This window comes from Miniopterus schreibersii (assembly GCF_964146895.1).
Source record: "Miniopterus schreibersii genome assembly, chromosome: 12".
Taxonomy (NCBI): Eukaryota; Metazoa; Chordata; class Mammalia; order Chiroptera; family Miniopteridae; genus Miniopterus; species Miniopterus schreibersii.
The window spans coordinates 22,184,253-22,206,621 of NC_138112.1; the positions used below are offsets into that span (position 1 = coordinate 22,184,253).

The window sequence follows — 22,369 nt, forward strand, 5'->3', positions numbered from 1 at the left end:
ATGTTGGCTCAGATTCAGTCAGTTCTTCCCTCTCATTTGCAATAAGCTTGATGTTGGGTTGTGGAGGACGTATAAATCCCACTAGCCCACAGAGCATGCTTAAAAGTACTTACAAAGGCCTCATTCCAAAGCCTTCATCATAATCATCAAACGAAGACTTTCATAGAAATAAAATGCAATGTGATAGCTTCCAAGTCTCTTTCAATGTTTTATCAGAATTCTAGGTGCATACAAATTTAAAATTTCCTTTTTTATGTTCTAAAAAGAATGGAAGATCTGTTAAAATACCTACATTACAGGTAAGCTTTTTCTATAATAACTATTCCCATTCTGAGTACCATCTCGGTTCACAGACTGAATGAGGCGAGAAGATGGTGAAATATTAGCAGCCCTAACCTTCTTTCTTCAGGGTGATTTTTATAATTAGCTAGAAGTATAGTTACTTCGCTGTCCTCAGAGACATATATGTCGGAAACATTTCCTATTCATACACGTAAAGATATGATACAATTAATAATAAACAAATGTTCATCTACATATGCATTAGCTTGGGTTCTATAAGGCAGTTACTAGGACAATTAAAATTCCCTCTTTTCTAAAGATCTATTTGATGAGAGACTGCGGTGTTAGCACATGTGAGGATAGTCATTTTACCATTTTCTATTTAAAACTAGAGCCAACTATTTCACTGGACCCTAACAGTGAAAAATTAGGCAGACATTGATAAAATCTGTTTTTCCAATGCTAGAAAACTAAGGAATATACTGTCTACCAAGCGTTCAAAATTTCTAATGAACCTTCTGATGCCAGCTTGTTCTGATAACTTCTAGATCTGCATCTTATTCTTATCTCTTACATGGCTAGTTGCCTACCCAACGCCCATCCTTCCTTCCATACAAATGGAGCTCTGATGTTGTTTAGAGTGAAACTGTGTCCAGCTAAAAACACAACTGTGTTTCCTAGTCTCTCCTGGGGCTAGGCATGGCCATGGAACAAATCTGGCTTGTGAAATTTAATGGACGTCTCCATGAGCTATTCTACAAAGGGCCACAGCCCCAAGTGCCCCTCAGTAGATGAAGGGATAAAAAAGCTGTGGGACACTTACACCATGGAGTACTATGCAGCCATAAAGGAGGATCTCATTCCATTGGAGACAGTATGGATGGACCTGGAGAGTATTATGCTAAGTGAAATAAGCCAGGCAGAGAAAGAGAAGTACCATATGATCTCACTTATATGTGGAATCTAAAGAACATAATAAACTGATGAACAGAAATGATTCAATGACATGGAAGCATGGGTCAGACTGATGAATCTCAGAGGGATGGAGGAAGGTGGGTGGAAGGAGAGAGATTAACCATATGCATATATGCACAACCCAAGGACAAGGACACTGGTGTGGTGACGGACTGGGGAGGGAAGTGCGGGGGTGGAAGGAGTCAATGGGGAGAAAAAGGGACATCTGTAATATTTTGAACAAAAATTTAAAAAATAAAAAAATAAAAGAGGGCCACAGCAGTTGCTGTTAGTGTCCTACACATTCCTCACTTACTACTTTAAGGCACTCGGCCGAATGTCTACTGGACAGCTTAATTAGTATCTCAAAAGAAGAGACTAATTCATCCCTCCCTCCCTCCCTCCCTCCCTCCCTCCCTCCCTCCCTCCCTCCCTCCCTCCCTCCCTCCCTCCCTCCCTCCCTCCCTTCCTTCCTTCCTTCCTTCCTTCCTTTCCTCTCTCTGTTTTCCCCCCTTTCCATCTCCCCCAGTCCCTTCCTTCCTAGCTTCCTTCCTCCCTTTCCAAATCACTCATTGGATACTTACAATTAGTCAGCACTGAGCTAACATTTCAGGATCTACGTTCAAAGTTGGACAGATCAGGATTTTACCCCATGTCTACTTCACTTTTCTCCTTCAGAGACACAAGAAACTAGAACTTGCCAAATCTGATTACTCTGGAGAGGAGTGTGTGGGGGTGGAATGGGTAGGGATAAAATATGAAGAGGGGGAAAGAATGGGGTATAGTCTGGGCCACTCAGAAAGCAAGAGCATCAATCAAATTAAAAATAATGTTCAGGATGCAAAAAAGAATACCTTACTACAATTTATTAAATTACCGAATATATTGACTTCCATCAGAATTATTTTACAAACTATAATTAAAACTCATAAGAAACTGGGAAATAAAGTTGTGATTATCAATTACCATACTTCCGAGTTGGAAGGGACACCTTCAAGGTTAAGAAAGATGCACACATAGAAGAGTAGTGCTTTAAAGGATTTTTCTGAATTCAGATGTGAGAAGTTATGCTTTAATATTCATCTGCTTTGGTTCTTTGAAAATATGACTTTCATAGCAGATAAAAAGTTTGGCAGATCATGTAGCAGTACCTAGATTTTTAGGAAGGACTTAACAAGATTCAATGAATGCGATCAATGGCTAAGATGTGAGTCACAGAATAAAAAGTGGAGTAAACGATTCGGTCGAGAAAAGTGAGACTGGGGGCTGAAGATGGGTGCATATACACATTTTATTCCCTTCCGAAATCCTACTAAAATAAAGCAAGGGGATATTTTTAACCTATAAGGTTATACCTACAAGGACAAAAATAATGGGAGCTGGGAGTGGAGGAAGCCCAGCAGCAACCCAGTAGGCATTTCTGGAAGTAGGGAGTAAATGCTGGCAGCCCAATTTATACCCTCCAACCAGGAGAATTTAGAAGAGTGTTTTCTGACTCTGATCAGCCCGAGACAGATCACTGAAGGAGACTGGACGGATACCCATACAGTGAAGGCCCCTGTCTACGAGCCGTGCCATGTACGCTGGAGCTCCCTGTCAGCTTTCGACTCCACCACCCTTAAATAGGAACAAGTCAGGGATCACAGCCATTTGAAGACAGCCATTTACACAACTAGGTCAAATATAAACAGAAAGACATTTTTTGAAAAAAAATTATGCAGAAAGAAGAAAACTTAAAAAAATGTATAATTAAGATACTAGTTATTAACCCCAGGAAAAACAAAATGTTGTACAGGAAAGGAGTCATCACAGTATACTACCTGGCTCAGAGGTGAAGATCATTTATAAAGTCATCTCAAGGCAAACAGAATATTGACCCAACCAAGACCATGATGCACTGGGAGAATGGAGGAATCGGGAGTGTGAGTGTGTGTGTGTGTGTGTGCGCCGCATGAAAAATAACCACTGTGGACATCAATAGGTAATGTCTAGAACTGAAAGATCAAGAAGTAGCAATGTAAGCAGGTTGTCTGGAGATATGGAGGTAAACACTAAAAGAATTAGCGAAAAGAAAGTGCCTCTGGGGAGGGCACAGGAGATAGCTGTTTTTGGTAACCGATAAAGAACAACATGACTTTTTACACTTTGTACGAGTATAACTAAGTAAAGAAAGATCTGGATAAATGTTCTTTCTCCATTCATATGTGCATCCACTTATATAAGGAAACTGACATTTTTAAAAAACAACACTCCAGAATTTGTATATTTTGGGACTCTATGTATGTGTTTCATTGATTTTAGCATTGTTCAGTGCATTTGTGGAACTGCCATTTAGAAATGACCTTCAGAAATAAGTTTATTACATATAAGCTTTAATGATCTTAAGTATATTAGACTGCATAACACCTTGGCTGGTGGCTATGTCTGAGCCCTCAGGGAGTTGCAGCTGCACTGTAGTGGGTGGGCAGATTTCTCTGGAAAACCTAACTGAATTTTTTTTTTTTTAGAGGAAAGATGGGGCTGTGGAGCAGTTTTTAGGGTTTGGGAGAGGCACAGATAGAAGGATGTGGAGAAATACACCACAGCCATACCCACAGAATAAACTGAGTTTTTAAAAGTTGCTGTAAGAATCAAGAGATAATTTCAAACAACCTTATTCATATTTTAATGAGTCAAGGGTATATTGCATTGACTAAAAACCAGCAATTTAGAATGAAAAAGGAACAACAAAATAAACATACAAAAAAGAAGTTATTGGAAATAAAAGCATGGTTGCCAATACCATACGTCTCAGGAGAGGCAGTAAAAAAATACAAAAACAGAATATAATCATTGCTGAAATAAAAATGAAAAAACTCAAGAAATTCCTCATAACAGAGCAAAAAAGACAATGATGGAAATTATGAGAGAAAGAAAAAGATATAGGTGTTCTAGGAGATGAGAGTGAAACAGGATAGGGGAGACTTATCAATCAAATAAACGGAAGAAATTTTCACTGAGCTGAAGAGATTTGAATCTTTAGAGTAAAAGTGTGTATCAAATGCTGTGATGGATTATGAAGAAAGGATCCATACCTAGAAAGTTATCTCAGTAAAATTTTAAATTCCAACAATAAGAAGAATCCTATAAGCCTCTAGACATTAAAAAGAAAGAAGGAAAGAAAAAAACTGAAAGAAGCAGAGAGAGTGAGACTGGCATTGGCCTTTCCATCTGCAAAACCCAATTCTTTAAGACAGTGGGAGTAAAGTAATGGAAGTTGGTGTTTAAAAGTAAAAATAAGACACTTGGACATGTAAAAAGTTAAAAAATATATCACCCATATTCACTTTTATGAAAAGATTACCTAAAGATATACTTCAGTCAAATTAAAAGTAAATTAAAATTTTTCTTAAAATTAAGAACAGGGAAGATTTTGTATATAAATAATAGTAATAAACAATGCAATCAAACTTACAGCTATTAAAAAATATTCTTAAAATAAAAGTGGAATAAAACAACAATTAACATTATTCTATATATAATAATTTATAAAGAAATTAATAGCAACCTGGAAGAAGAAATCCAGATTATTTCCTGTAGATGGGATAAGGGAATGGGGAAGCAAAGGCATTACTATAGGTTAAGTCTTATTAGGGTTGAAGGAGGTCAAAGTTACAGTTAAAATTCAGTATGCCAGAAGAGGAATCCAAATTTAAAATGTTTGTAAAAAATGTAAATTAACAACTTATAAAATGGGGTGTAGAACTTCTAAAAGCAAAGGAGGAAAAAGAAAATTAGATCAGATTAGCAAATCTTGCAGAGGCAAAAATGGTCAAATGTTAACATATTAATGATTGTAAAATTCTCTTTTTAATGGCAAAGACTCTCCAATTGAGGTATATATTTTTTAATCTAACCGCAGGCTATTTACAAGAGACACAATATAATATAAAAAAGATTGAAAACAAGGGGATGAACAAGGATACTACAGACTAAAGTAAATTAAAAAGAAAGGAGAGTTGGCAGTATCAGTACCAGGCAAAGTAGAAGACAAACAAAAGAACATTAACTTATACTTGTGAGATATTTTATAAAGCTAAATCAGAATATACCTGGAAGATATAACATCCATGGACCTCAATACATTGAGCAGAACACTGAAATATGTAAAACAAAAACTGCTTGAAATACAAGAAAAATTGGACAAAACCACAATTATGGTAAAGATCTTTCTTAAAATTTTTGACAGATCAAACAGACAAAAGCAAGGTAATAATGGATTCGAAAAACGTAATTTAAACATCATCAAAATAATTAAAAGGCTTGATTATATATGTACAATCTTCTTCACCCCTTTTACTGAACTGATAGAGAATATGCATGCGTTTTCAAATGCCCAAAGAACATTTATAGAGGTCGATCATCTAATAGATCACAAGAATAATCTTAATGAAACTGAAATATCATCTAGGTCATATTCTATGACCATGGTTGTAGGGAGATTAGAAAGTAATAACAAAAAGATAATTATCTCCCCACCAGAAGTTATATTTCTAAATATCTCTTAAGCCAAACAGGAAATCAAAATGGAAATAATAGGCTATTTAGAAAATGACAGTGGGAACACTAATCCTATGGTCTACAGAAAAGCTGTGCTCAGGAAGAATGTTAGCTTTAATGCTTTTATTATTTAAAGAAATCATGAAATCCAGGAATCATGAAAATAACTGAACCATATTTTTCAGCTCAAAAATCAGAAGGACAAGATAAGTAAAATAAATCATAAAAGGACAAATTAATTTGAGTAGAAATTCATGAGTAATGAAAACAAAGCAATACCTAGATGGTTGGAAAAATGATTCACCTGCGTCGGAAAGGTTCTGTGTAAAAGCGACCACCCTAGGCCTTTCCCTTTCTGTGCCTGCTGTGCGGAACTCTCTGTACGCAGACAGAATCGCTGCTCAGATGGCGCCTTACCAGGGAATCCTTGTGTGACCACCCCATTCACACTCTATTCCTCTCCTCCTTAGCTTATTTACTTTCTTTATATCAGTGTATGAAATATGTTTTTATCTTGCGCCATCTCTCCCAGTTACGTGCAAGCCCCTTGGAGCAGTGGTCTCTGCTCCCCTGCTATCTTCCTGGTGCTTCGGCCAATGGCTGGCTCATAGCAGATTCTAGATAAGTATCTGTTAAAGGAAGCTTGCTCCATAAAACATTACTGTGTATGGCAGTGACATGGTTTGGCAAGTACATAACAAATCCCTGAGGAAGGATGTTTGATTGTCTTCATGATCTAGATGTTTACATATTTCTCAATAGCATGTGAGACAGAGGCAAAGCCGACCTGGCTCTCCATGCTTTGGAGACCAGGGTGGACAACATCTGGTCTCATGTCTGCTGTGATGAGTGGAGCAGTTCCTCATGGAAACTTCCAGTAATTTGCATTCACTTTTGGTTTGTAATTATGTTGTACCCAAACAGACTCTATGGTTCCCTACTAAACTCTTAAGTTCTTTAAGGTCTGTTTCTTAATGATCTTTGCATGAAACATAGTGCTTAATGTTGAGCCTGGCATACATTTCCAAAAGAATGAGTGAAGAAAAATAGCTTTGAAGTGATATTGGGTGCCCAGCCTTGGGTTCGAGACCTTCAATCTGCATATTCGTTCTCCATGTCAAGGACCTAACAACTGCTCAATCCAGAATCCTAACCTGGCTCTGCTACAGGTACTAGGCAGGCTGCTCCCCACATCTCACTGCCATCCATTTCCAGTGTAGCAAAGAATTCAGGGACTGGAGCCAGAGATATCTGAATCCTACTTCCTCCACGAACCAGCTGTCTATTAGGGGCAAGTTGTTGCTTTCTCTTTTTTCTACCTTTCTGAGCTCAATGTGGCAGATTGTCCACCAATAATCCATTCTTTTTCCTTATAGAACTTCTAAACTTTAGCTGATCATATGGCTGCCCAGTTAGAGACCACCTTTCCCAGCCTTCCTTGCAGCTGACTGCAGCTCTGGACTAAGTTCTGGCCAATGGGAAGTGAAGAGAAGTGAGGCCTGCCACTTCAAGGTCATAGTCCTAAGAGGAATGGTCTTACTCTCTCCTCTTGCCCTTCCCTCCAGCAGGAGTACAGTCATGATGATGGGAGCTGAAACAATCACTTTGGGCCCAGAGATGGAAATGATGTAGTGACAATGGCAGAGCTGCTCTACCAGTCCTGGTCTGCTTATATCTGGACTTGCACATGAAACAGAAATGCACTTCAATCTTATTTAAACCACTGTATTTTGGGGTCTTTTTTGTTACAAGAGCTTAGACTATATTCTAACTAACATGCCCAATTTCTTAGTTGTGAAATGACAGTAATGTCTAGCAGGAAGGAGGAGTATGCAATAGGACTTAAAAAGGGATAGCTAGAATTATCCAGACTTGTGCAGCTTCTGTTAGCCTGATGTCAAAGTCATGGTCTGAGCACAACTGAAAGTGAGACACCTGAAGTGGTTTGACTAGTGCAAAATTAGTCACAGTCAAGAAAGGCACTATAATACCTCCCTCCGAACCTTACCCCCCTCCCCACTGAGCTCTGGGCTCAGCCAGTGGCCAGTTAGCTAATGAAACAGTAGAAAGAAACCTTTGTGGTGCTGGGGGCAGGGAAGGGGTGGGGACAGATATTTGTGAAAAGGAATTTAATTTTTTTATGATGGTGAATGCTATACAAATTCTATTCCTTATCTCTTCATGAAACTTTTTGTAAAATATCCAATTCTTGTTGCTGTTTTGAGGAGCTAAATCTGTTTTGAGGCTATGTTTAAGTGCTGAGCTCAGCCTTAAGGACAAGCATGGAGGGATGCTTGGATTCTTGGTGCAGCAAGAAAGGGGCAAGTTGGCCAGGAGATGCCACACTGTGGAAACCCAAGAGCATATGAGGCCTGTTGTGCACACCCATTGCCCTAAAACACTAAAGAAAAACTCACTAAAAGTTGAAAAATGGTGATTTCAACTGCAGATCCCTGGTCACAATTGGAGACTCAAACTATAGATGCTTAAAGTCACTCGAGTTTTCCCTTCACCCTCCTCACCAAAAATAATTGGCATATCCTTCTATTAATACTAAATTTCAAAATTCATGTGTGATCAGGAATTTTTTGGCATAGTTAAGTACCAGCTTATTAAACAGAAATTTCTCAGCACTTACCCCACTGTATTATTATGGGCTTGGTTCTCCATGTCGAGAAACTGCTGCATCTGGTGTATATTTCTCGATTTTTAACCTGCAAGGGGGAAAAATGATCTAGATTCCTAATATGCTAACATTTATTAACTTATAAAACAAGAAGATTTTGCTTCTGGCAAATCATTTAGTATGAGTTTTTCTCAGTGTAGTAGCTCTTGGTTCTACAAAAGGTAGACACTTGCACGTGTGTGTGTGTCCCTACACATTTACGACACTGGCTTAGTGACAGGTAGGTAAGTGGGATACTCACTCAGAGGAGCGCTCACTCCCTGTATACGGAACAACAGCTTGGTGCCAGGTACATGAGATGATGGAAATAGAATTCCTATTTGAGAGGAGTTCCAGCTAAAGGCTCTCAAACTTTCCTTTCTTGTGGACCCCTCTAAAAGTTTGCCATTATTTGAGTAAATTCTTTATTTGGCCCTGTCTGGGTTTTGTCAGAGATCTAAAACAAAAAGACTAAGAATTCCCTAAAAATAGAAATCTTACAATTCCTCAAACGTACCTGCTCAATCCTTTTGACAAAATAGGGGTGTTAGTATTTGCCTCAAGTAAAAAAAAATTTAAAAAAATAAAATGCTTTTCCCAACAACAAAGTTTTAACTGAAAAGCAATCTATGAGGATAAATGGATAAAGCATTGAACAGGACTTCAGCGCCTCTGAATTACTGAATAACAATTAGCATTCAAGATAGTAGGAAGAGGAGGAAGAGCCCTGGGCTCAGGTCACTCAGATCAAAGGGTTTGAGAATTTGTGAGAGACCCTGAAACTGTGTGTGGCGCGGAGGGGCAAGGAGCAGGCGTGGGGGGAACGGACAGATGAGTAAATTAATTTCGTGGGTCTCAAATCCCTCCCTTTAACATCAGGGAAACCGAGGCACAGGGAAGCTAGGAGACTTACCCAAGGCCGCGCAACTAGAACCCAGACCTTCTAATTTAGGGAGAAACCCTGCTGCGGATTCTGCAGAGGCCACCCCTGCACCCCGCGCACCCTCCACCCGCCAGGCGCCCCAGCCGCGACCCCGGCCTCCTGCCGCGACCCGCGCGGGGGTCAAGGGGCAGCGGCCTGTTGGGGTCCCCCGCCCCTCTTGGGCGAGCCCGGACGAGGGGGCAAGGAAGGGTACGCGGACGCGGAGGGATCGGGGCGGCGCGGACGGATGGGGGGCCGGGGGGTTACCTGCGCCGCGCAGCGCTGCGCTCTCCCGAAAGGTCTGAGAACCCGGGGAGCGGGCTCGTCGGGGTCGCCCCCCCGCCCCCGGGCTCCCCGCCACGCCCCAGGGTCCCCGCCACTGGAAGCCACGCTCCCGCCGCCCGGGGCTCGCAGCGCGCGGCCCCGGCGGTTACGGCCTCACCTCGGGGCCCCGCCCGGCGGCGGCGTCACCGCTGGTTGCCATGGGGACGCGGCGGCGCCGTGGGGGATGGGCGGGCCGGCGGGAGGCGCGGCGGGAGCGGGCCGCGGGGCTCCCTGGCCGCCGAGACTTCCCGCCCGCGCGCGCTCGCTGCCCCGCGGGTTTAGGTCTCGTGTGGGCTCCCCAGCGGGAGGGCTCCCCGGGACCACTTTCTGAGCCCTTTCCTCTTTGGGGCCCCCACGGCCTGCCGAGTACCCGGCACCCCAGCCCGAGTCCGGGAACTGTGTGTTGAATGAATGAATGAATGAATGAATGAACGAACGAACGAAAGAAGGGTCAGAATGTAAACGGGGCGGGGGGGGGGGGTCTGCATCCAAGTTTCTAAAATCCCCCGGGCCCTCCTCCCTCTCAACCGCATAGGAAACGGTATGAAAAAGAAACTTGGGGTAAAGAGCCGCCCTTCCCTTCACCGTGTCTTCCAGGTGGTGGGAGCTGGGCTTCTGTTAGCATCGCTCAGCGCGCAGCTACTCTGTCGCGACAGCAACAGCAACGGCCCTTTCTTTCCCATACACCTGTACCCCCCATACACCTGTACCCCCCCGCCCCCATACACCTGTGCCCCCCCATACACCTGTGCCCCCCATACACCTGTGCCCCCCCATACACCTGTGCCCCCCCATACACCTGTATCCCCCATACACCTGTACCCCCATACACCTGTACCCCCCATACACCTGTGCCCCCCATACACCTGTGCCCCCCCATACACCTGTATCCCCCCATACACCTGTACCCCCCATACACCTGTACCCCCCATACACCTGTACCCCCCCGCCCCCATACACCTGTGCCCCCCCATACACCTGTGCCCCCCATACACCTGTGCCCCCCCATACACCTGTGCCCCCCCCATACACCTGTATCCCCCATACACCTGTACCCCCATACACCTGTACCCCCCATACACCTGTACCCCCCCGCCCCCATACACCTGTGCCCCCCCATACACCTGTGCCCCCCATACACCTGTGCCCCCCCATACACCTGTGCCCCCCCCATACACCTGTATCCCCCATACACCTGTACCCCCATACACCTGTACCCCCCATACACCTGTGCCCCCCATACACCTGTGCCCCCCATACACCTGTGCCCCCCCATACACCTGTACCCCCCATACACCTGTACCCCCCATACACCTGTACCCCCCCATACACCTGTGCCCCCCCATACACCTGTGCCCCCCATACACCTGTACCCCCCCATACACCTGTGCCCCCCCATACACCTGTACCCCCCATACACCTGTACCCCCCCATACACCTGTACCCCCCCCCCGTACCTGCCTTTCCCCTGCCGCGCATTGGGGCCTTAGAGCAACTCTTCGAGGTGGGAGCCTTAGGCCGAGCAGACCGGCCTCCCGCTTAGGGGGACGGAAATAGCTCCTCAGAGGGATGGAACCCAGAGCGAGTGATTCCAAATTCTTTCCATTTTTCATCAAATTCCAAGAATAATTGATGACAGAAGCTCTGTCTCGCAGCCCTGATTTAGAAGAAATGATAGGAAAGAATATGTACATGTACATATATGTGTATGTATTATATACTGAGTGATATTTTTAAGCTCTTGAATTTTTAAAAATATGGGTTGTTTTTTTTTTATTTCGGAGAGAGGAAGGGAGAGAGAGAGAGAGAAACAGCAATGAGAGAGAATCATTAATGGGCTGCCTCCTGCAAACCTCCTACTGTGTATTGAGCTGCATCCCGGGCATGTGAACTGACCAGGAATCCCACTGATGACCTCCTGGTTCAGGGGCCCACGCTCAACTACTGAGCCACTCCCTCTGGACAGCACTTATATTTTGTGTTTGGAAAATGTTCTTGCATCTATTTTAGGAACAGAATTCCTCTCCAATAACATAGTCAATTACTTCTAATTCCTAAAGTCTTTTATTTATATTCCACTTTCATAACATTAACAATTTGCTACTTTAATATGACTGTCAATTTAAAACCAACACCAGTCCCTCCAGGTTCCACCTGAATTTCAAAAAACCATTTGCTGTTTCTTGACAAATTGAGTTTCATAGATGAATTGTGTAAAAGCAACTCAGGCTATTAATTCTAATAAGTGTATCATCATAGCTCTCATATTATGATTGAATGAAAAGAGTAATCATTTTATCTTAACTTGAAACTTTCCATTATTCTGAAAACCTTAGTCTTATTCTTCATTCTTGTCTAAACTGAATGGGTCAATGTATTTATTCTGACCCGAGGAAGGAAAAATGGAACTAGGAACAAAATTTAATGAAGTTTCAGGATGCCCAGTATCACTCACACTGTGTAGCTCTTTACCATTTGTAAGTACTTTCATGTTCATTAGTTCCTTAGATGCTCTGAAGTACCATATAACACTAGTGTAACAGGTGTTCTAGCTCCTTTTAAGCAGGTTAGGAACCTAAGGTTTAGAGGGAATAAAGGACGACACACATCCAGTTCAAGTACAACTAAGAACCTAGATCATCTTACTACAAGTCTAGTGCTTTTCAAACTGTCTCAAATTTCATGTCCAGTAGGTTTCTTTAGCCGTCAGAATCTTGCATAGGTGACTACAGATGTATTTAAAGCCACATTTTCACAAGAGAGAATGGGTGTGGGCAGGGCTTGCAAAGCATAAGTATGAGAGAACACGTAACTGTGATGGATTTTAAGAAAATTTAGAGTAGAAATCCCCCTCTTTCAATTTAATAGAAATAAAGGTGTTCATTTCAGGTTGAAACTTAAGGCTTAAAGTGCAAAGGCCTGCCTGTATCCCCACCCCCGAAGTAACTGCAAAGAGGAATTTACCCTGAAATGTACCTATTTACCCTGAAAAGTACCCAGTGTTAGATTTTTTCAGGTGAAATTAATGAGGAGAGCAGGAACTCCCTGTGTTTAAGGGAGGAGGAGAGTGTGGCTAGTCCAGAAAGAGAATCTGAAGAGGGCACAGCAAAGTCAGGGTAAGATATAAAATGTAATCAGAAATGGCCAAAAGAATGTTGCTTTTTTTAAAAAAAAAAAATAAGCTTTTTATTTTAGAACAGTTTTAGATCTGTAGAAAACTTGTGAAGATAATACAGAGAATTTCCACATACCCCACATCTAGTAACTCTTATCATCAACATCTTACATTAGTATGGTCCACTCATCACAATTAATAAACAGATGCTGATATATTATTAGTAACCAAAGTCCATTCTGCAGGTTTCTTTCCTTTTTGTTGTTGTTGTTGCAGGATCCCATCCAGGATACCACATTGCATTTATGTATCATGTCTTCTTAGCTGTGACATTTAAGTAAATAAACATATTTGCCATTCCCTCCTAATTGTGGGTTTTAGTTTAGATTAGTTTAGTGAGGGGTTTTTTTTTTTTGTTTTTTTTTTAAGCTGTGTTATCCCATCCAGGATACCACATTCATTACACTTATCATATCTTGACTTTGGCATTTCTAAGAATTATCTTGTTTTTGATGATCTTGACACTTTTGAGAGGTGCTTGCTGGTCAGATATTTCATAGAATGTTCCTCAATTGAAACATGGTATTTTTCTCATGATTAGGCTGATTATGGGTGTGAGGGAAGGGAATCACAGAAATATTCTTCTATTTTTATCACATTCTATCACATGCACATCCTATCAATGTGACTTAGGACTGTTGGTGTTGATCTTGGGCTCTTGGTTGAGATAGTGCTGGTTAGGCCTCTCCATCGTAAAGTTTCTCCCCCTTCCCTTTCCATTCTGTCGTCTTTAGATGGAAGTCACTACACGCAGCCCACGCTTAAGGGGTGAGGAGTTATGCTCCATCACCATCTTAAGGGTAGAGTATATATTATCTAGAATTCTTTTTCATGGAAGATTTGTCTCTTCTCTCTCATTTACTTATAGCAGTATGGATTCATGGATATTTATTATATACTTTGAATTTTAATTGAAAGCTACTTAATTTTGTTTCTCAAATTGTTCCAGCTTTGGCCTTTGGGAGCCCTTCCAGTTAACCCCTATTTCTCTTTGCCATACCCTCCTAATTGTGGGTTTTAGTTTAGATTAGTGGGGTTTAAAAATTTTTTTTTAGCATTTTATTACTTTCTGGCATTATAAAATGCCCCAGGCTCATCTTGTATATGCATAATTTTTGCTTCTATACTAGAATCAGCTATTTCTCCAAGGAGCTCTAGTTTCTTTACTTTAGAAATCAATTAGAAACCAAGATCTGGGCACTAGGTGTGGTCATTGCTACTGTGTGTCATTGATTCTCGGCTCTCTTAGGTGACCAAGCAAGGAAATATATGTGTCTATACTAACCCATGTATGTATATAGAAATATCTATAAATATTTCTATATGTAACCATTCATATCTTGATTAGGCTAAACATGAGTTTCCACTGTTATCTCCACCTCTAATCTATTATGCACATAGATTATTCTAGCCTCCTCTCCTTTAAAACTCCTACTCCAACGGTAAAAAGTTGGCTCTCACCATCCACCATCTAATTTACTTAATTATCCAACCTCGGTATATAGGTATAGCAGTATTAGAATTGTTGATCTATACCCTATGGGACACAACTTTATCAATTAGAGTATAGTATTTATGTGCGGTTAATTTTGCCTTTGGTCTTACAGATTCTACTCATTTCCAAAGTTATTTAGGTCAGTACCTTTTCTCCCCATCTCTTTCAATAAGGTTGTTTCATATCTTTGTAATACAGTTAGATTCTTTTGTCACATATTGCCTTCTATCCTGGGATCCTCCTACCCCCTTGGTAATTTTTTTTAAGTTTGCATACCGTAAGCTTCACTCTTTGTGCCTCCTTTATTTTAATAGTGAGGGTAGCCATTGGGGATCCCGGTTTTATGCAGAAGTCTTCTGTTGGCATCCTCATCTGGGTTGGTCTTTCTCTCCTATTGTCCTTCTGCATGTAGCCATCCCAGTATAAGCAGAAACACTCAGGGCAAAGCTCCTTTTAGCATCCACTCCCTTGTTAGAGTTCTTGCTTTCACATGGATTTCAAAATATATTGGTTCCATTCTTTCATTCGAACTCAGTAATATATTTATATTTTATATAATACCTTTTTGTCTAATGAGTGTTGCTCAGGGTATCTAATCAAACATGCTGTCAGAAATGGAACTTTTTATATTATTTAAAATTTTTTTCATATTTCATTATATATAAATGTCTTCTATGTTCCCTCAACTCTTTCTTTTTGGAAACAGAAAGGGTGAAAATTATGAATGGGTTAAATAAGTAATGCTCCAAGATCAGACTCCCATTTACTATAAATCATGATGTTAGTAAAAAATTAGAGAATACAATATAGTCATTTATAAAATAGGAGAATATGGCCTTAAAATATATTTATAACAAAATTTTATCTTAGGAAGTATGGTTATTGTTATTTTATTGTTGTTTAATTTTGTTGCAATGATTCCTATGAATTGAGAATTACTTCCTGTGTATCTCTGAGGGTCGTGTTTTCTGGTTATCTTATAAACACTGGCCAACATGCAGTTGGCTGAATAAAACGGAGCTAGAGATACACAAAGAAGTATTTTGAACAAATATTAATAAACATTCTGTCATCACCATGAGAGATGCAGCACCTGTTTTAGAGAGATACCAATGTTTTATCCATTTTAGTGTCACCTTTCAACGATCATGTGGCACAACACACAGGTTGAAGAAAAATGACTCTCGGTGCCCTCATTGCTTAGCTTTGTGTTGCGAGACTATGCGTCCTGTCGCCTCCATTAGGCCTCACCTGTTCCTGGTATAAACTTGCTCGCATTGTCGCTGGTGCTGCTGAATGTGAGTTTTATGCCTATAAGAAAACATTATTCTGGGAGGCATCTGAGTTCAGCACTGAGGGAGCATGAGGCTGCCACAGTCAATAGGAAAAAAAGAAAACCCAGGCATTTCTTTCTTTTTCTTTTCCTGGGCTCAAATTATGAAAACGCTCAGACATGTCTCAGAAAAGGAAGTGTGAAATGTGTACCATGAACTCTGGCTCATAGCACCCTCATTACAGTGTGGTTAACTCCCGCTCGGTTTCATTCTGCAGTGCTGTGATTCAACATAAAGCTTGTGAGAAAACAACTCTTGACAGTTTAGGGGAGTTACCTTCTCTTAAAAGTAAATTTACATAATTCTGATGGAACATTTTGGAATGTCACCTGAAAAGGATACTCACCTTCAGTCTGTGGTGACATCAACATCCAGAAGCCCAAATTATCTCTGAAAGTTTTTAAATTGCTTTGTGAAGAAGGCATCAATCTCATTATCCTGGACTTGTGTTAAAATTCATTATGCAGTCCTATTTCTAAACAAACTGGGAGAATTTTCTCAGCTTGACATAAATCCTTAGATGGTAGAGACTGATAATCATTGTGAGAAGAAACCACATTTCCTTTTTACAGTTAAAACTTTAGGCTGCATTTTCTCACTTTGACTGGGTATGAGTCATCCATTGATATCTCACTTTTAAGTTTGTAAATCTATCATAGTTCAACCTTTCCATTTCCTCACTTTAACTGGATACAAGTCATGGCTGAATTAAATTTATAAACCATGAAGGAAAGGAAAATGCTTATTTTTCTGAAAAAGAATCAATAGCCATATGCAATGCATTCCAGGCAGGAAAAACATAATTTCAATGTTCATCATTTAATTTGATTCTTTTTAAAAAATTTATCTTTATTGTTGCAAGTGTTACAGATGTTCCCTTTCCCACCCATTGATCCCCTCCATCAGGCATCCACCCCTGCCCCCCAGGCCTTCTCCACACTATTGTCTATGTCCACAGGTCGTGCATATATGCATCTTAAGTTCTTCGATTAATCTCTCCCCCCACCTACACCCCCACTGCCTCCTTCCCTCTGAAATTCATCTGGCTGCTCCATGCTTCTATGTCTCTGTATCTATTTTGTTCATCAGTTTATTTTGTTCATTAGATTCCACATATAAATGAGATCATGTGGTACTTGTCTTTCTCTGTCTGGCTTATTTCGCTTAGCATAATACTCTCCAGGTCCTTCCAGGCTGTCCCAAAGGGTGATCATTTTAAATTGTGGAATTCTTTTCTTGAGCCTTCCTTTTTCTTTGAGCATACAATATGAGAAGACAGCTATACAATGATTTATATCTAAGAAAGCCAGCTGAGCATTATTGAAAGAATATGGGCTTTGAATTCAAAGAAGAGTTTGAATCCCCGCTCTGTTGTTTAATAGCTATATGACTGTGACTAACTTTTAAAATCTTATTAAATATTAGTTTCCTCATTTCTATGGTGGGAAGTACTAATAAGGCTGTAGTAAATATTAAATTAAGGCAGTTATGTGTATAATGCACTTGTCACATAGTAGGTACCCAAGATGCTGTCAGAGGGGAGGGTGATTGGAGGGGTTGGGTGAAAAAAGTGAAGGGATTAAACAAAAACAAACAAACTCATAGATGCAGACACCAGTGTTGTGATTACCAGAGGGAAAGGGGGGTGGGGAGGTAGAAGAGGGTAAAGGGGGGATAAATGGTGATGGAAGGAGACTTGACTTGGGGAGGTAAACACAGTACAATATACAGATGATGTATTATAGAATTATACCCCTGAAACTTATATAATTTTATTAACCAATGTTACCCCAATAAATTCAATAAAATATGTAAGTTGAGAAATATTAGAAACATGAAATTCAGGAGTAGAAGAAGTAGATCAGGAAACTACTTTTTTATTATAAGCCTTTTTATTGGGCTAATTATGACTATGACTTTCTAACCATATATACATATGTAAAAATTAAAATTGAAACTAGTAAAAGAAATAAAACAAAGATACAATGAGGAATGTATTTCAGAGAGTACAAATGCATCCCACAGACACTACCCCTCCCTTTTTTCTTTGTAGGAAACATTACTAATTGTTAACAGCTCTCTTTCCATCCAGAGCCTAGAAACAGACTCACAATCCTTCCCAATATCTATTTCTAGGTTTATCAGAGTTGGGTATTTATTTATTTATTTATTTATTTATTATTTTTTTAAATATACCTTTATTGATTTCAGAGAGAGGAAAGGAGAGAGGGAGAGAGAGATAGAAACATCAATGGTGAGAGAGTCATTGATCGGCTGCCTCCTGCATGCCCCCGACTGGGGATCGAACCCGCAACCCGGGCAGGTGCCCTGACCAGGAATTGAACCCCGATTGCTTGGAACCTAGGTCGATGCTCAACTGCTGAGCCACGCCCGGCCGGGCCAAGTTGGGTCTTTAGATGATAACTATTTGCTATTTTTAGCCTAAGGAAATATTCAATCTTTTATAGGCCTGGCCGTGGATTTTTGAATTTAAGTGAAAACAAGCCCAGAATCTGTTTCTGGTATATCAAGTTGGAACATGTATCCCAATATACCTAGTTCTGAGAAACACCTTGATTAAAGCATGTAAGTAAGTCATTACTACAGAACTCTATTATTCCAGGGAAATTGCTACAGTTGAAAAATCCTATTTCCGTTTCTAAACACTAACATGAAGATATACTTTGAAAGTTTATAAGTACTATGATTGATAGAATTTAATTACTTGAGAGCTTTCAAAGTAACACAAATAACTCCACTAGGGGTATTGGCATAACACTTTTATAAGAAAATAATGTTTCTTGAAGTCAACGTACAGTTAATTCACATTTGAAGATGAGGCTACTGTGACAACATGACAATTTAATGAGGTTTGAATATCTTCATGAAAGGGATTATTAAAAGGAAGAGAAAAGAAATGCTTTGTGACAGAAAAATAGAATACCAGACCTATCTAGATAGCTTTTAAGAGTCATTTGTAAGGACTTTTTGTCACTCTTTTATCACAGTTTTCATTCTTTGGGTGTTTTGATTCCCCCCCCCCCCCATTCCTACAGCAGTGGGATTATTTGTTCTATGTTGAAAATGAGTTTCTGTACAAGATTTAAGGAGCCTACTTAAATCTATCAAGCACAGCAGCTGTTAAAATCTCCTGGCATTTTTCAATGGTACTTTTATATTCCTTGGAATTTGATTGTCTCTGCCTCATCTTTATATTAATCACATGGCTAGTATGCAAGGGCAAAAGCTTATAGCTTGAATTTTCTGGCTCACAGAGTCTCAGTGGATGTTGTGTCTCAGGTTCTGGAGAGGAAGACCTAACGGTGTGTGGTAAAGGAGACATGGGCCAGTGTGGGTAATGGTACAATGTTAGACAAAGCCTTGGAAAACCGAGGGCCCCAAATTCTGCCAAGCCAGTGGAGTGACTTTGAACAAGCCACTTACCCTTTGAATCTCATCTCTCTCATCTGTAAATGAGATAATTGGGTTTTAGTGATCTCTAAGATCATTTCCTGCATGTGAATCACTTAATTTTGATGTGGCATGTTTTACTCTTGTAGCATTTCTATGGATGAGTGTTTGAGCATAGAAAATATGTGGGTAAGCCCGGCCAGGTGTGGCTCAGCGGTTGAGCGTCGGCCTAGGATCCAGGGGATCGGGGTTCTATTCCCGGTCAGGGCACATGCCCGGGTTGCGGGCTCAGTCAATGACTCTCTCATCATTGATGTTTCTATCTCTCTCTCCCTCTCCTTTCCTCTCTCTGAAATCAATAAAGATATATTTAAAAAAAGAAAAAAAAGAAAGAAAATATGTAGGTATGGTAGCCTATGTTTTCTTAGGGAAGTCAGAAAAAGCATGACCAGTGTTAACCCATGCCAAGACAAGTGCAGTGTACATACAAATCCATTTGGGTAGTTTAAGGTGCTATGATTATGTGTAGTCAGGAAGAGGTATTAAAAAGCTGAGTATCATTTAGAAAATATCTCTGAAGGGACTATCTATGCCAAGAATAAATCTTCAAAAGAAGTGAAACAATAAAATCCCTAAAGACATGAAGTGGCTCGTATATGTTTTTATTTATTTGTTTGTGGACAATGTGTGAAAAGGAAGAGTGTACAAGACATTACTCGGTTGGGTAGGATACTGGGTGGCCATTCAGATCACAGCCTTAGCCTTACCTCACAAATTTGGGTAAATTAATTATTTTTTCTTTATTTCTGGTTCATCACCAGTTAAATTTTGAAGGTTTAGTGTTTATATTTTAGTACTTTATAAAGGAACATAATGGAGCAGAGTGATTAGGAATCCAAGACTCTAGAGTCAAACAGAACTGGATTTGGATCCCAGCTCCATGACTTATCTCTTGTGTGTTCTTGGGAAAATGAAATAGTCTCTCTAAGCTCAGTTTCCTCATCTGTAAGGAGAGAGCATATCTGTGGTAGAAATCTTCCATTTTTGCCTGTCTGACATTTTTTCACCTTCTTTTGGAAACCCTCTCTCCTGTAGAGACACTCCTTCCATGTGATTAGTTCAGGTAGAGGCTGAAACCAGTCTGCTCTATTCACTTGGTTGAGTATGACCTGGGCCTGGCCAACTACATTACCCTTCTCCCTAATCAAACTCAACTTCAGGGATAAGCATATGATTGAAATCAGCCAATCAGACAGTTCTCTGGGATTTTACTCCCAGAGCCATGGGGAAGATGCTTCCTTTCTGTTTGGGTTACTAAGGGGGTAGAATATAAGTTTGAGTCTAATGAGGACACTTTTGGAGGGATAGAGGTTGGGACAGCAGGGCTCAGAGCAGGGGACAGATGGCACCAAGGGCAGGTGTGAAATAAATGGCTAGGACACTTATCAGTTAGGATTTAGTTTGTCTGCATGCACAGCAACAGGAGACCCAATGTCTTGGACAGGATAGAGGCTTATTTCTTTCTTACATAAAATAGCTTAAGATAGTCACCCTGGAACTGGTGAGGTCCTCCAGTGGTCAGAGTACAAGGCTCTTTCCAAGTCACAAGATTCGGTTCCCCTGAATTTGAAAACTTTTGTTAAGGACTATAGCAAATAAGTTGATGTTTTAAAATGCTTATGAGGATGTTTCAGGTTTTATTACTATTAATGAGAAAGCTGATTCATCTGAATTTTAGAATTGACAAGTCTACGTCATGTTTATTGTTAATCTCTGCGACCAAACTATTTAGAACTATAGGACAACATTTTTTACCAATTGTGTAGTGTGTGCACATAAGCCTCACTCGATATTGCACAAGATGGCTGCTGGAGACCAAGCCATCAAGTTGGTGTTCCAGGCAGCAGCTTGATGGAAGGCGTCCAAGGAAGGTCCACTTATGTCTTATTGTCTAAAATGAGGTAATTTTCCCACACCTAACTGCAAGGAAGACTGGAAAATGTGTGGGCAGCAATGTATCCAGCTAAAACCCAGCATTGTATTACTATAGAGGGGATAAGATGGGTATTAGATAGAAATTAGTAGTCCCTGACACACTACTGGAGGGAAGAAGCACCACTGCAGGGATGAGCTAAGTACAAAGCAGTCTGTCATTGTTCAAAGGGAGGAAGCAAGAACAATTTGACTTGCACAAGCAACAGCGATCACAGAGACAGACTGCGTTCGTGCATCCAACAGTGTATTTGCTGTGTTCCAGGAAAATCTGGATGCATATGCACATCCACACACACAAACTTATGTGCACGCACTACACAATTGGTAAAAAATGTTGTCCTATAGTTCTAAATAGTTCGGTCACAGAGATTAACAATAAACATGACGTAGACTTGTCAATTCTAAAATTCAGATGAATCAGCTTTCTCATTAATAATAATAAAACCTGAAACATCCTCATAAGCATTTTAAAACATCAACTTCTTTGCTATAGTCCTTAACAAAAGTTTTCCAACTCAGGGGAACCGAATATTCTAGGATGCCCAAGGAATTTTGGAGATTTGGAAATTTTTAGAAACTAAGATTTAAGTATATGAGGTGATAGCCAAGCTAAATATAGCCATTCAATTACTGTTTCGGACATTGTGTATAGCTGTCAGTCAGAGACTGGTTTTCAGGTTCCCAGGAGATCAGGTCATTAGCATAAATATTCGAGAGGGTTTCAGCATCAGCAAAGGACAAACTTATGACGCCTATGACACTGTTAGATTTTTATCCATCCCAGGACCCATTGACGATGCCTGTGGGGTTAAATAGGCTTTATTTCAAAATGAGTTGTAGGGACTGTTAATTATCTGCAGACTCACTATGAGCAGACACGTGCCGGGTGCAGTGCAGCAGATTCAGTCTCCAATTTACCAGAATCATGTCACAATTCCTGCACACTATGGCAGCCTGGTGTTTAAAATCTGCTAGAAACTGGACTATGGCTGTTAGGTAAGCATGTCTCTCAGGGTAGTATATTATACCTAGCAGGTTGCTGGAGAATTAATTTATTCCTGATCTGCAAGAATCATTTGGAATTGTCTCTGGACATCCAAGTCAAAACCTTGAAGTGCTAGAGAATAGACTCGGATGAAACTCCCAGGCTTGCCAGAGCTGACAGAGCATCCACATTTGATGCTCATACATCGTAATGTATGTACTAATGAATTACAAATGATGTCACACAGTCTTTGCACATTGTGATATTAATTCAAGACTTCAGAATTCC

General features: G+C 40.5%; 1 protein-coding gene across 1 annotated transcript in view; it reads right to left on the reverse strand.

The window, feature by feature from the left end:
- The window catches only part of DEUP1 (deuterosome assembly protein 1), a 72,238-nt gene extending 62,547 nt beyond the window's left edge, over positions 1-9,691 (reverse strand). The window contains exons 1-2 of the mRNA XM_081152731.1: positions 9,630-9,691; positions 8,414-8,489 (exon numbers count right to left, since the gene is read on the reverse strand). Of these exons, the coding sequence (XP_081008857.1) occupies positions 8,414-8,463 (50 nt within the window). The 5' untranslated portion in view covers positions 8,464-8,489; positions 9,630-9,691. The remainder of the gene's footprint in view (positions 1-8,413; positions 8,490-9,629) is intronic.
- Positions 9,692-22,369: the final 12,678 nt, after the last annotated feature.